This window comes from Neophocaena asiaeorientalis, unplaced genomic scaffold (genome assembly GCF_003031525.2).
Source record: "Neophocaena asiaeorientalis asiaeorientalis breed wild unplaced genomic scaffold, Neophocaena_asiaeorientalis_V1.1 scaffold1049, whole genome shotgun sequence".
Lineage (NCBI taxonomy): Eukaryota > Metazoa > Chordata > Mammalia > Artiodactyla > Phocoenidae > Neophocaena > Neophocaena asiaeorientalis.
The window spans coordinates 49,174-64,083 of NW_020171845.1; the positions used below are offsets into that span (position 1 = coordinate 49,174).

A 14,910-nucleotide genomic window follows, 5' to 3' on the forward strand; every position below is an offset into this window, starting at 1 on the left:
TTACTCTTTGCCAAAAAAAATGTTAGATTCTGGTGTTAGAAGATAAAACTCAGTCCCTGTCCTTGAAAGATTTACATTTCAGAGGACTAGCACAACCAACCAGCTAATTATAAGACAAAGTGGAAAGAACAATGATGTACATCATATATGTTTATATAGAGAGGGGGTAGTTAGCTCAGCTTGGTGGGGAATTGATGGTCAAAGAAGGTTTTCTGATGCTGACACTTGAACCTGAGTCTTGAAGAATCAGTAAGGCAAGAAAAGCATGAGAGTAAATGAGTGATCTGATCATTCTAGAACAATGAACATAGGCATGGAGGCAAGAAGACTCAAACATGGTCAAATATATACAGTATATTAATACCATGACTTTGAGTTTTATGAAGTGAATGTTGGGGAATAATGCATAACAAAAGTAGATGGTAAATTATAAAGGCCATTTTCTTTTTTTAACATCTTTATTGGAGAATAATTGTTTAACAATGGTGTTTAGTTTATGTTTATAACAAAGTGAATAAGCTATACATATGCATATATCCCCATATCTCCTCCCTCTTGCATCTTCCTCCCACCCTCCCTATCCCAACCCTCTAGGTGGTCACAAAGCACCAAGCTGATTTCCTTGTGCTATGTAGCTGCTTCCCACTAGCTACCTATTTTACTTTTGGTAGTATATATGTCAGTGCCACTCTCTCACTTTGTCCCAGCTTACCCTTCCCCCTCTCCATGTCCTCAAGTTCATTCTCTACGTCTGCATCTGTATTCCAGTCCTGCACCTAGGTTCTTCAGAACATTTTTTTTAGACTCCATATATATGTGTTAGCATATGGTATTTGTTTTTCTCTTTCTGACTTACTTCACTCTGTATGACAGACTCTAGGTCCATCTGCCTCACTACAAATAACTCAGTTTTGTTTCTTTTTATGGCAGAGTAATACTCCATTGTATATATGTGCCACATCTTCTTTATCCACTCATCTGTCAATGGACACTTAAGTTGCTTCCATGTCCTGGCTATCGTAAATAGAGCTGCAATGAACATAGTGGTACATGATTCTTTTTAAATTATGGTTTTCTCAGGGTATATGCCCAGGACTGGGATTGCTGGGTGGCATGGTAGTTCTATTTTTAGTATTTTAAGAAACTTCCATATTGTTCTCCATAGTGGCTGTATCAATTTACATTCCCACCAATAGTGCAAGAGGGTTCCCTTTTCTTCACACCCTCTCCAGAATTTATTTTTTGTAGACTTTTTGATGATGACCATTCTTATTGGTGTGAGGTGATACCTCATTGTAGTTTTGATTTGCATTTCTCTAATGATTAGTGATGCTGAACATCCTTTCATGTGTTTGTTGGAAATCTGTATATCTTTGGAGAAATGTCTATTTAGGTCTTCTGCCCATTTTTGGATTAGGTTGTTTGTTTTTCTGATATTGAGCTGCATGAGCTGCTTGTAAATTTTGGAGATTAATCCTTTGTCAGTTGCATCTTTTTCAAATATTTTCTCCATTCTGAGCATTGTTGTTTCATCTTGTTTATGGTTTCCCTTGCTGTGAAAAAGCTTGGAAGTTTTGTTAGGTCCCATTTGCTTATTTTTGTTTTTATTTCCGTTTCTCTAGGGGGTGGGTTAAAAAGGATCTTTCTGTGATTTATGTTATAGAGTGTTCTGCCTATGTTTTCCCCTAAGAGTTTTAGTGTCTGGCCTTACATTTAGGTCTTTAATCATTTTGAGATTCTTTTTGTGTACAGTGTTAGGGAGTGTTCTAATTTCATTCTTTTAGATGTAGCTGTCCAGTTTTCCCAGGACAACTTATTTAAGAGGCTCTCTTTCCTCCATTGTATATTCTGCCTCCTTTATCAAAAATAAGGTGACCATATGTGCGTGGATTTATGCCTGGGCTTTCTATCCCGTTCCATTTGTCTATATTTCTGTTTTTGAGCCAGTACCATAATGTCTTGATTACTGTAGCTTTGTAGTATAGTCTGAAGTCAAGGAGCCTGATTACTCAAGCGCCACTTTTTTTCTCAAGATTGCTTTCACTATTCAGTGTCTCTTGTGTTTCCATACAAATTGTGAAATTTTTTGTTCTAGTTTTTTGAAAATGCCATTAGTAGCTTGACAGGGATTGCATTGAATCTATAGATTGCTTTGTGTAGTAGAGTCATTTTCACAATGTTGATTCTTCCAATACAAGAAAATGTATATCTCTCCTTCAGTTTTTATCATCTTTAATTTCTTGTGTCAGTCTCTTATAGTTTCTGCATACAGGTTTTTGTCTCCTTAGGTAGCTTTATTCCTAGGTATTTTATTATTTTTGTTGCAGTATTAAATGGGAGTGTTTCCTTAATTTCTCTTTCAGATTTTTCATCATTAGTGTATAGGAATGCAAGAGATATCTGTGCATTAATTTTGTATCCTGCTACTTTACTAAATTCACTGATTACCTCTAGTAGTTTTCAGGTAGCGTCTTTAGGATTCTTTATGTATAATATATCATCTGCAAACAGTGACAGTTTTACTTATTTTCCAATTTGGATTCCTTTTATCTCTGTTTCTTCTATGATTGCTGTGGCTAAAACTTCAAAAAGTATGTTGAATAACAGTGGTGAGAGTGGGCAACCTTTTCTTGTTCCTGATCTTAGTGGGAATGGTTTCAGTTTTTCACCATTTAGAACGATGTTGGCTGTGGGTTTGTCAACTATGGCCTTTATTATGTTGAGGTAAATTCCCTCCATGTCTACTTTCTGCAGGGTTTTTATAATAAAAGGGTGTTAAATTTTGTTGAAAGCTTTTTCTGCATGTATTGAGATGATCATGTGGCTTTTATCCTTCAATTTGTTACTGTGGTATATCACATTGATTAATGTGCATATATTGATTAATCCTTGCATTCCTGGGATAAAGCCCCCTTGATCATGGTGTATGATCCTTTTAATGTGCTGTTGGATTCTATTTGCTAGTATTTTGTTGAGGATTTTTGCATCTATATTCATCAGTGATATTGGCCTGTAGTGTTCTTTCTTTGCGACATCGTTGTTTGGTTTTGGTATCAGGGTGATGGTGGCCTCATAGAATGAGTTTGGGAGTTTTCTTCCCTCTGCTATATTTGGAAGAGTTTGAGAAGGATAGGTATTAGCTCTTCTCTAAATGTTTGACAGAATTCGCCTGTGAAGCCACCTGGTCCTGGGCTTTTGTTTGTTGGAAGATTTTAGCACAGTCTCAATTTCAGTGCTTGTGATTAGTCTGTTTATATTTTCAATTTCTTCCATGTTCAGTCTCGGAAGGTTGTGCTTTTGTAAGAATTTGTCCATTTCTTCCAGGTTGTCCATTTTTTTGGCATATAGTTGCTTATAGTAATCTCTCATGATCCTTTGTATTTCTGGAGTGTCAGTTGTTACTTCTCCTTTCCCATTTCTAATTCTATTGATTTGAGTCTTCTCCCTTTTTTTTCCTGATGAGTCTGGCTAATGGTTTATCAATAGTTTTAGTCTTCTCAAAGAACCAGCTTTTAGTTTTATTGATCTTTGCTATTGTTTCCTTCATTTCTTTTTCATTTATTTCTGATCTGATCTTTAGGATTTCTTTCCTTCTTCTAACTTTGTTTTGTTTTTGTTTTGTTTTGTTTTGTTCGTTCTCTAATTGCTTTAGGTGTAAGGTTAGCTTTTGCTTGTCTATAAATGTTTTAATTTCTCCATCAAATCTGAATATGATACTTGCTGGGTAGAGTAATCTTGGTTGTAGGTTTTTCCCATTCATCACTTTAAATATGTCCTTCCACTCCCTTTTGGCTTCCAGACTTTCTGATGAAAGATCAGCTCTTAACCTTATGGGGATTCCCTTGTATGTTATTTGTTGCTTTACCCTTGCTGCTTTTAATCTTTTTTCCTTGTATTTAATTTTTGAAAGGTTGATTAATATGCTTCTTGGCATGTTTCTCCTAGGATTTATGCTGTATGAGACTCTCTGTGCTTCTTGGACTTTATTGACTATTTCCTTCCCATATTAGGGAAGTTTTAATCTATAATCTCTTCAAATATTTTCTCAGTCCATTTATTTTTCTCTTCTTCTTCTGGGACCCATGTAATTCAAATGTTGGTGCATGTAACATTGTCCCAGATGACTTTGAGACTGTCTTAAATTCTTTCCATTCTTTTTTCTTTATTCTGCTCTGCAGTAGTTATTTCCAATAGTTTATCTTACAGGTCACTTATCTGTTCTTCTGCCTCAATTCTTCTGCTATTGATTTCTTCTAGAGAATTTTTAATTTCATTTATTCTGTTGTTCATCATTGTTTGCTCTTTAGTTCTTCTAGGTCCTTGTTAAATATTTCTTTTATTTTCTCCATTCTATTTCCAAGACTTTTGATCATCTTTACTATCATTACCCTGAATTCTTTTCCAAGTAGACTGCCTATTTCCTCTTCATTTGTTTGATCTGGTGGGTTTTTACTTTACCCCTTCATCAGCTGTGTGTTTCTGTCTTCTCATTTTGCTTAACTTACTGTGTTTGGGGTCTCCTTTTCACTGACTGCAGGTTTGTAGTTCCCATTGTTTTTGGTGTCTGCCTCCAGTGGCTAAGGTTGGTTCAGCGGGTTGTGCAGGCTTCCTAGTGGAGGGGCTTAGTGCCTGTTTTCTGGTGGATGAGGCTGGATCTTGTCTTTCTGGTGGGCAGGACTGTGTCCGGTGGTGTGTTTTGGGGTGTCTCTGTCCTTATTATGATTTTAGGCAGCCTCTCTGCTAATAGGTGGGGTTGTGTTCCTGTCTTGTTGGTTGTTTGGCATAGGGTGTCCAGCACTGTAGCTTGCTGGTCATTGAGTGGATCTGGGTCTTAGCATTGAGATGTAGATCTCTGGGAGAGCTTCTGCCGTTTGATATTATGTGGAGGTAGGAGGTCTCTGGTGGACCAATGTCCTGATCTTGGCTGTCCCTTTGTGCCCAGAGCACCAAGACCCTGTCAGCCACATGGCTCAGAAGAAAAGTTAAGAAAAAAGAAAGAAAGAAAGAAAAAAGTAACATAAAAAAAATTAAAAAGTAAAAAAAAGAGAAAAAAATAAGAAAAAGAAAGAAAGTAGCAGCCAAACCAAAAAGCAAATCCACCAATGATAAAAAGCACTAAAAACTATACTATAAACAAAAGAAAACAAACAAAAAAAGGGACATACAGATCTCTAGGACAAATGCAAAAGCAAAGTTATACAGACAAAATCACACAAAGAAGCATGCACATACATACTCACAAAAAGTGAAAAAGGAAAACAATATATATATCATTGCTCCCAAAGTCCACTGCATAAATTTTGGGATGATTTATTCTCTATTTAGGTATTCCACTGATGCAGGGTACATCAAGTTGATTGTGGAGATTTAATCCGGTTCTCCTGAGGCTGCTGGGAGAGATTTCCCTTTTCTTCTTTGTTCACACATCTCCTGGGGTTCAGGTTTGGATTTGGCCCCGCCTCTGTGTGTCTGTCACTTAAGGGCATCTGTTTTTTGTTCCATAAGGATGATTTTAAAAGAACAGCTGATTAGGGAGCTCTGGTTCACTCAGGCCAGGGCGAGGGAAGGGTACGGAATGTGGGGCGAGCCTACAGTGGCAGAGGCCAGTGTGATATTGCAACAGCCTGAGGCACACCGTGTGTTCTCCTGGGGAAGTTGTCCCTGGATCACAGGACCCTGGCAGTGGCAGGATGCACAGGCTCCCGGGAGGTGTGGTATGGAGGGTGACCTGTGTTTGTACACAGGTTTCTTGGTGGCTGCAACAGCAGCCTTAGTGTTTCATGCCCATCTCTGTTGTCCATGCTGATAGCTGCGACTTGGGCCCATCTCTGGAGCTTGTTTAGGCAGTGCTCTGAATCCCCTCTCCTCACGCACCCGGAAACAAAGGTCTCTTCCCTCTTAGGCAGTTCCAGACTTTTCCCCAGACTCCCTCCCGGCTAGCCGTGGTGCACTAAACCCCTCCAGGCTGTGTTCATGCCACCAACCCCAGTCATCTCCCTGCGCTCCGACAGAAGTCCGAGCCTCAGCTCCCAGCCCCCGCCCACCCTGGCGTGTAAGCAGACAAACCTCTTGGGCTGGTGAGTGCCAGTCAGCACCGATCCTCTGTGCGGGAATCTCTCTGCTTTGCCCCCCGCACCCCTGTTGCTGCACTCTCCTCTGTGGCTCTGAAGCTTCCCCCCCGCCACGCCTATTCTCCACCAGTGAAGGGGCTTCCTAGTGTGTGGAACCTTTTCCTCCTTCACAGGTCCCTCCCAGTGGTGCAGGTCCCATCTTTATTCTTTTGTCTCTGTTTTTTTCTTTTTTCTTTTGCCCTACCCAGGTACGTGGGGTGTTTCTTGTCTTTTGGGAAGTCTGAGGTCTTCTGCCAGCATTCAGTAGGTGTTCTGTAGGAGTTGTTCCACATGTACATGTATTTCTTATGTATTTTTTGGGAGAAAGGTGATCTCCACATCTTACTCTTCCGCTATCTTGAAGGTCCACCCATAAAGGCCATTTTTAATCATGTAAAAGATTAGCTTAGACTTTGTCCTGTAGGTTATGGGAATTATTAAAAGATAAGCAGTGGAGTGATCTGGTCTGCTTTCAATCAGATAGACCACTCCGGTGTTGGGAATTAGATTAGATGGGACTTGGAGTAAGACTACAAACAAGGAAACTATGTAAAAGTGGATTGCCCTCATCTAGGCCGTGGTGATGAGGGCTGAATAGGGTAGCATAAGTATGGATGGAGACAAAAGTGAGAGAATGGAAAATATTGTCCAGAAATAGAAATAACTTTCTAACAATGGGTAGGCATTTGATAATCTATAGATGTGGATAATGAGACTAGCTTGTATCAAAACCAGAGAAAATTCAAAACTTTAACCAAAAATTTTCACCTCTTCCTTATATTTACCATAAAATACAAAACAGCAGCAAAAGTGACTATTGTGCTTTTCAGCTTCTTTCTCTTCTTAGCTTATTCTTCTGTAGAATGATCACAAAGCAAAAGTCAATTAAAAGAGTTAAAGAGTGGGAATGAGAGGCAAAAAGGGAGAGAAAATTCACAACCCAGATAATGCCTCCCTAAACTAGGAAGAATTACTCTAGTCGAGTGAAATCCACTAACTATATACTATTCTCATATAGCATATTATATTCTGAAATTTGCATCAAGAAATTGAAATTTTACTGTATATTTTCCTTAAGACCTAAGAATTACTAGTTCAGTTCAAAATGGAAATTCAGTCATTACATTTAAAAAGAATTAAACCTCTTCTTATCTTGCCAAAGTCATTAAATACTAGTAAACAGAAGCTAAATTGTCTTTTTAAAGTTTTGAGAAATTAGTTTATTTCTGATATTTGGGATGCAATATATATTATGATTAGGAGTCATAAAAGCACATTTCTTTAGTAGGGAAATTATTTATACGAAAGTACCAAATATGTTAAATATAATAACATTCACAAATTGACTTAGGAAAATCTACTACATATAGTAAAATTGGCTTCTAACTTTTAGGGATCTACTCATACCGATTTCTATTTACTAACTTCTTATAGAGTCTTCAGGTCTATCTTTATAATTGATATCATAACTATTGTCTTTTAAAAAGTCTTAGACATTGTAGATGTAATACTGTATCTATTATCAGATTTACTATGAAGCATTTATATTTAATAAATTTAGCAATTATTATGATATAATAATACCACTAGTAATATTCTATCATCATTACTACTACTGTCATTACTGTCACTACTACTACTACCATCACTACTACTACTACTACTACTACTACTACTACTACTACTATTACCATCACTAGCTAATGCTTATCAATTGTCTGCCATGTGCTAAGCACTGTTTTTAACATTTTACATCTTATGACTAGCATAATGAAAAGAAACTACTCTGTTATCCTCATTGATTTAGAGAAACTATCTGCTTCATCTCTATGAATCTCAGCATCATCATCTATTACAATAGTTGACTGCATGATCACTTAAATTCCTTTCTAGTTGCCTAAATATCTCATACCCAGTAAACCTACTTTTTAGGACAAAGGGTGAACTCTTTATCTAAAGTCATATGATTGAAAAGAAAAATGGAGAAAACTGATATTGTAGTTAAAAAGTAATGTCTCCCCAAGTTTATAGAAAAAATAGTAGCAACATATATACATATATAAAGAACATATGTAAAACTATATATATGTATATAGTAAACTATATATATATAAAACTATGTATATAGTAAGAATCCCTATGAGTATTTTTTTTAACAAAAGCATTGTTTCACACTTATATATTCCTTCTAACTACCTTTTTGTTCCTAGCCAGAATGTGTTACTTGAATTAAACATATGTTATAATATTCTTTGCAGTTTAAACACTTAGAAACAAAGAATGGTAGAGCTACAGGAGAGCTTGGAGCTCATCTGTCTTGGTTCTTGACCAACTATATGTTCCCCAGGCTTTGAAACAACTACCTATAAAATCTTTGGCCCTCAATCTATGAGAACTACTAGTTCTGGGATCTTGAATAAATTTCTTGACCTCTCAAGGACTCAATTCCCTCATCTATAAAATGGAGGTAACAATATCTTCCTTGCTGAGTTGTTGTAAGTTTTAAATGAGATATAGTCCTAGAAAAAATGTTCAGTACATGGTACATCCTAAATAAATTATAGTTTATTTTATATAATTTTTAATGTAATATTCTGTGACATTGTTTATAATATATGGAATCATAAATTTCAAGGGAATCAACATATGGAATGTTTTTGAATAAATAATTTTACTAGAAGCAAAATTTTGTCTTATCAAGGACATTGCTATACATTAATTTGAATAAATCTATGTTTTTGATTTAAATAATTTACTAAATGCTTTATTTGAATGATGATAATTAAGTATAATTATGATAGTAAAAGTTTTTTATGCTTAACCTTATTTAATAGTCTTTTAGCAAAAATAACAGAAACCATATATTCGGTGTCTTTATTCCAAGATTTCCATCTTGTGACTACCTTAGTCCTCTGAATTTTTGTCTTAAATGAACATAAATTTAGATGAGTAAATAACTCTCTTCAAGTTGCTGAAGGTCATTTATATGAAAAGACATTGAACTGTGAGATAAATACAACTGAAACTCAAATTAGCATCATATTCACTTTAGTGCAATCAAAATATTTTAGTTATATTTGAATAATTTTAAGATTTTTTAAATGTCATATAATTTATAATTTTGTTTAATGTTCCTTGAATATTTTTCTATTGTCCTAATATCAATATCTTAAATTTTTACAACTAATTTAGGAAGAATGTGAAGGTCGGTCTGCTTAGAACCCTGCAATGAACCACTGTATTGCTGGAGCCCAGCAATTCTGTTTGAGAAATTATCACAGATTTCAAGGTTTCAGAGAAGAGTAACAATCATACATTAGGGCAGTTAAAGTTTCTAGTTAAGACATAAGGCCTTGAGATTTGAGTTATAATTGTTTTTACCTCTTCATCACCTTTTCTGTTTATGAAAGAAATGTTGTTGTGCCTTTACAGATTGCTTAACATAATCATTGCTGAAAGTTATTCTCTTTAAAATGTAGAGATAGGTTCAAATATAAATATATGGAGAGAGACAGAGTCTGATGATATGTGCATATATTTAAAGAGATAGATATTTGCCCTAAAAACTGGTAACATCTCAAATAAAGAGACCCTTGACACTGTAAGCTTTAAAAGACATACCATGTTTTTTCTTTTTCTTCCATACATCTTTTTTATTTTCATCTTTATTGGCAGATAAATGCTTTACAATGTTGTGTTAGTTTCTGCTGTACAACAAAGTGAATCAGCTATATGTATACATATATCCCCATGTCCCCTTTCTCTTGAGACTCCCTCCCACCCTCCCTATCCCAACCCCTATAAGTCATCACAAACCAGTAAGCTGATCTCCTTGTTCTATGCAGCAGCTTCCCACTACCCATCCATTTTACATTTGGTAGTGTATATATGTCAGTGCTACTCTCTTACTTCATCCCAGCTTCCACTTCTCCCCCTGTGTCCTCAAGTATGTTGCCTACATCTGTGGCTTTATTCCTGCCCTGCCACTAGGTTCATCAGTACTGTTTTTTTAGATTCCATATATATGCGTTAGCATACTGTATTTGTTTTTCTCTTTCTGACTTACCTCACTCTGTATGACAGACTCTACATCAATCCACCTCATTACAAATAACTCAATTTCGTTCCTTTTTATGGCAGAGTAATATTCCACTGTATACATGTGTCACATTTTCTTTATCAGTCATCTGTCGATGGACATTTAGGTTGCTGCCATTTCCTGGCTATTGTAAATAATGCTGTGATGAACATTGTGATGCATGTGTCCTGTATTGGAGAAATGTCTGTTTAGGCCTTCCACCCATTTTTGATTGGGTTGTTTGTTTTCTCAATATTGAGCTGCATGAGCTTCTTGTTTATTTTGGAGATTAATCCATTGTCAGTTGCTTCATTTGCAAATATTTTCTCCCATTCTGAGTTGTCTTTTCATCTTATTTATGTTTTCCTTTGCTGTGCAAAAGCTTTTAAGTTTCATGAGGTCCCATTTGTTTATTTTTGTCTCTTACTCTAGGAGGAGGGTCAGAAAGGATCTTGCTGTGATTTATGTCATAGAGTGTTCTGCCTGCGTTTTCCTCAAAGAGTTTGATAGTGTTTGGCCTTACATTTAGGTCTTTAATCCATTTTGAGTTTATTTTTGTGTATGGTGTTAAGAAGTGTTTTAATTTCATTCTTTTACATGTAGCTGTCCAGTTTTCTCAGCACCACTTATTGAAGAGGCTGTCATTCCTCCATTGTATATTCTTGCCTCTTTTTTTCAAAGATAAGGTGATCATATGTCTGTGGGTTTACCTCTGGGCTTTCTATCCTTTTCCATTGATCTATATTTCTGCTTTTGTGCCAGTACCATACTGTTTTGATTACTGTAGCCTTGTCATATAGTCTGAAGTCAGGGAGCCTGATTCCTCCAGTTCCATTGGCTCCTCAGGGTCTTTTGTGTTTCCATACAAATTGTGAGACTTGTTCTAGTTCTGTGAAAATGCCATTGGTAATTTGATATGGATTGCATTGAATCTGTAGATTGGTTTCAGTACCATAGCCATTTTCACAGTGTTGATTCTTCCAATCCAAGAGCATGGTATATCTCTTCATCTATTTGTATTGTCTTTGATTTCTTTCACCAGTGTTGTACAGTTTTCTGCATACAGGCCTTTTGACTCCTTAGGTAGGTTTATTCCTATGTATTCTATTCTTTGTATTGCAATGGTAAATGGGAATGTTTCCTTAATTTCTATTTCTGATTTTTCATTGTTAGTGTATAGGAATGCAAGAGATTTCTGTGCATTAATTTTGTATCCTGCTACTTTACTAAATTCATTGATTTGCTCTAGTAGTTTTCTGGTAGCAGCTTCAGGATTTTCTATGCATAGTATCATGCCATCTGCAAGCAGTGACAGTTTTACTTCTTCTTTCCACGTTTGGATTCCTTTTATTTCTTTTCCTTCTCTGATTGCGGTGGCTAAAACTTCAAAAACTATGTTGAGTAATAGTGGTGGAGTGAGCACCCTTGTGTTGTTCCTGATCTTAGAGGAAGTGCTTTCAGTTTTTCACCAATGAGAAGGAAGTTGGCTGTGGGTTTGTCATATATTGCTTTTATTATGTTGAGGAAGCTTCCCTCTATGCCCACTTTCTGGAGAGTTTTTATCGTAAATGGGTGCTGAATTTTGTCAAAAATTTTTTCTGCAACTATTGAGATTACCATATGGTTTTTATTCTTCAATTCATTAGTATCACGTTGATTGATTTCCATATACTGAAGAATCCTTGCATTCCTGGAATAAACCCCACTTGATCATGGTGTATGATCCTTTTAATGTGCTGTTGGATCCTGTTTGCTAGTATTTTGTTGAGGACTTTTACATCTATGTTTATCAGTGATATTGGCCTGTTTCTTTTTTGTGACATCTTTTTCTTGTTTTGGTATCAGAGTGATGGTGACCTCATAGAATGTTCGGGAGTGTTTAAAGACATACCATATTTTGAAACTCAATAAATATCTTTAGATATTCTGTGTTTTGAAATATGTATAGGAATAACCTGATGAATAATAAGAATATTTTTCTTAATCAATTTATAAAATATTTCATGCTATCACTAAATTCCTGTAGTCAAAGTAGAAAACAATCTTCCACCACTACTACCACCACCATACAAATACATGTGTATTATAGAGCATACTTACTGGAGATGTGAAAGCAAAAATAAGTTGGTTGCGTGATTGAATACTCTTTGGTTAAGTCTAATGATAATCGTAATCAAAAGAAGCTAATCTTATGTTGACTCATACATTTATATATCTCTCTGAATCTGTATCTATGGTTTATAATTCATCAAAACCGGCAAACTGATTTCAATGACTAAGCCTTTGCAAACTATTTCCCTTTCCATATTTTAGCTACCATGCAAAAGCGCCTGAAGAAGGAGAAAAAAGCAAAGAGAAAACTACAAGAAGCCTTAGAATTTGAATCAAAGCGAAGGGAGCAAGTGGAGCAAGCACTTAAGCAAGCCACTATTAGTGACAGTGGATTGAGGATGTTGAAAGGTATTGTCTGTACTGCACCTTCACACTCAAGGTACATAAAGCAGAGAGAGGGAGAGAGCCAGGGAGGGAGAGGGGGAGAGGGAGAGGGGAAGAGGGAAAGGAAAGAGGGAAGGAGTGAGGGAGGGAGAAGCTTTGTCCAGGAATACAGTAATTAAAAAATCGATTTGAGGCCAAGTGCTTTAGTTCATTAGTTAAATCTGTCAAAATAAGCCCTATTCCGGGAGATATAAATAGTCTAGGAACAGGAAATCCTGCTGCTTTTTGCAGAAGAAGTAATATTGATAACTTCCCTGCACTTAAAATGTAAGTGTTTTAGGTCCATTCGTGTTAAAACATGCTGATGTTTGGTGTACTTTTTTTTAATGAGCTTTAGAATTCTGGTTCCTTTAATGCAGATTGCATCAGTGATGAGGGATTAAAGAGTGCCTGGTCGAAAATGAATGTTCTAAGTAAATTCCTGGAGCTCCTGTGAGAAGAGGTGCTTCTGTCATGAAATCTATTAATTCCAAACTTTTCTGATTCCATTTTAAATTATGAAACCTCACAACGTAATTTCATTTCATAGGCTATTCAAATTTTTCTTTCAGAGCACGTTAACAGCTGGTATATCTAACTGATATGTGTGCATAACAGGGATGAGCCTAAGAATATTATACACGTGAATACACATACTCCATAGCTAATATGACACACACATGAACTAAAAGGGGGTTGCTTCAAGTGTCCCATACTAAGAATGAATAGAGAATACTGTACAATGTTCAATCGTATTTTTACCTTTCCAAAAGTTCAGTTCCCTTTTTACTGTGACTGTCTTGGATCATTGTCCTCACAATCGATAGAAATACAGAGGTAGATTATTAGCTCATGACAGCCATGCCTCATTGAGACTCAGAAGAGAGACGATAAATAATAATACATCAATATCTCATACTGAGGAACATCTTAGACAGTGGGAGCCAGCAATGGGGCCAACATTCTATGCACTCTAATTATTTGAGGCTCTGAACATGTAGTTCTGAGGAGGTTTGTCATTTCTCTTTTTACGTTTTTGAAATCCACCCATATGTGAATTCCACTCTAGCTCCAGTGTTCAATGTTATAAAGGAAAAGCAGCTGTTTCTACAGCATGATGGGTAACTTGTAGTCAAATCATTTCTTTCTCACATCAATCCTTGATGGATGATATATGGGCATCTGTTATCACATTACCCAAGGGTGTCTGAGCAAAGGTATATATATAGAAATGGCCATATTAAGCTATGCTTCATGTACATGAATAACTTTTAGATAACACATTTCATATTTAAAATTGAAAATAAAAAACCCAACTCTTTGTTTCTTTTTCTCAACTTTTTTTGAAACAATTCATGTATCTCTTGGCCCCTAGGACCAGTACTAAATAAAGACCACAAATAATAGCCTGTGTTTTGGTGTTCATGTGCATTTACCATAGAGATAATCTCATCACCTATCACATTTTACAAATGGAAAATATACCATAAGGATGGGGCACTTCTACTTATGCAATTATATTATTTTTTTTTTTAATTCCACAGTCAGGGCATGTTACCTGATAGTCTGAGGGGGTTTTATGGACAGATTATTTTCCTGAGTTTTATCTTTAGAGTGTAAAATGAATAAAGAAGTATTTACTATATACCTGGAAATATATGCCCAATTGTAAAATTCAGCTATAGTTTATAATTCTCCCTCCTACCATTAAAAACATATAGACATACAAAAAACAAAAACAAAATGCCACGCAAAGTCTCATGTTATCTATAGGACCAAAGCAGTGGTGAACAGAGTTTTCACTTTAAATGGAATCAGGAAAAATAGAAATGTACCTTAATATTGAATGTCACTTCTTTCAGATACTGGGATTCCAGATATTGAAATACAAAACAGTGGAACTTCTCATGATAGTACTTCTATGCAAGGTACAGTAAACAGTGTACTTCTTTCTGTAACTGCTTAATATGTGACCCCTGGGGGTGGAAAGGGGATAAGCTCCTATGTTGATACTTTTCATATAAGGAAAATAAATAAATAAGTTTAACTTTCTTACTTCATGATAGAGGAAAAAGTTTGCAGCGTTTATTGAGACTATGTATTTAGAGACTAATAATTTTACATATACAATGTGAGCAAATTTCTTGTATGTTTATCCATTAAAAGGATGTACATTTATATGTTAGGCATATTCTAAAAATGCAAAATGTGAATATAATTTACCTTTCAGAAGTATAAAATAATATG

The 14,910-nt window shown here is 35.8% G+C and overlaps 1 protein-coding gene across 1 annotated transcript in view; it reads left to right on the plus strand.

The window, feature by feature from the left end:
• The window catches only part of LOC112397488 (dachshund homolog 2-like), a gene marked incomplete at its 3' end in the record, with an annotated part of 18,516 nt that extends 3,925 nt beyond the window's left edge, over window positions 1-14,591 (plus strand). Inside the window, exons 4-5 of the mRNA XM_024741707.1 lie at window positions 12,502-12,648; window positions 14,526-14,591. Coding sequence (XP_024597475.1) covers window positions 12,502-12,648; window positions 14,526-14,591 — 213 coding nt within the window. The remainder of the gene's footprint in view (window positions 1-12,501; window positions 12,649-14,525) is intronic.
• Window positions 14,592-14,910: the final 319 nt, after the last annotated feature.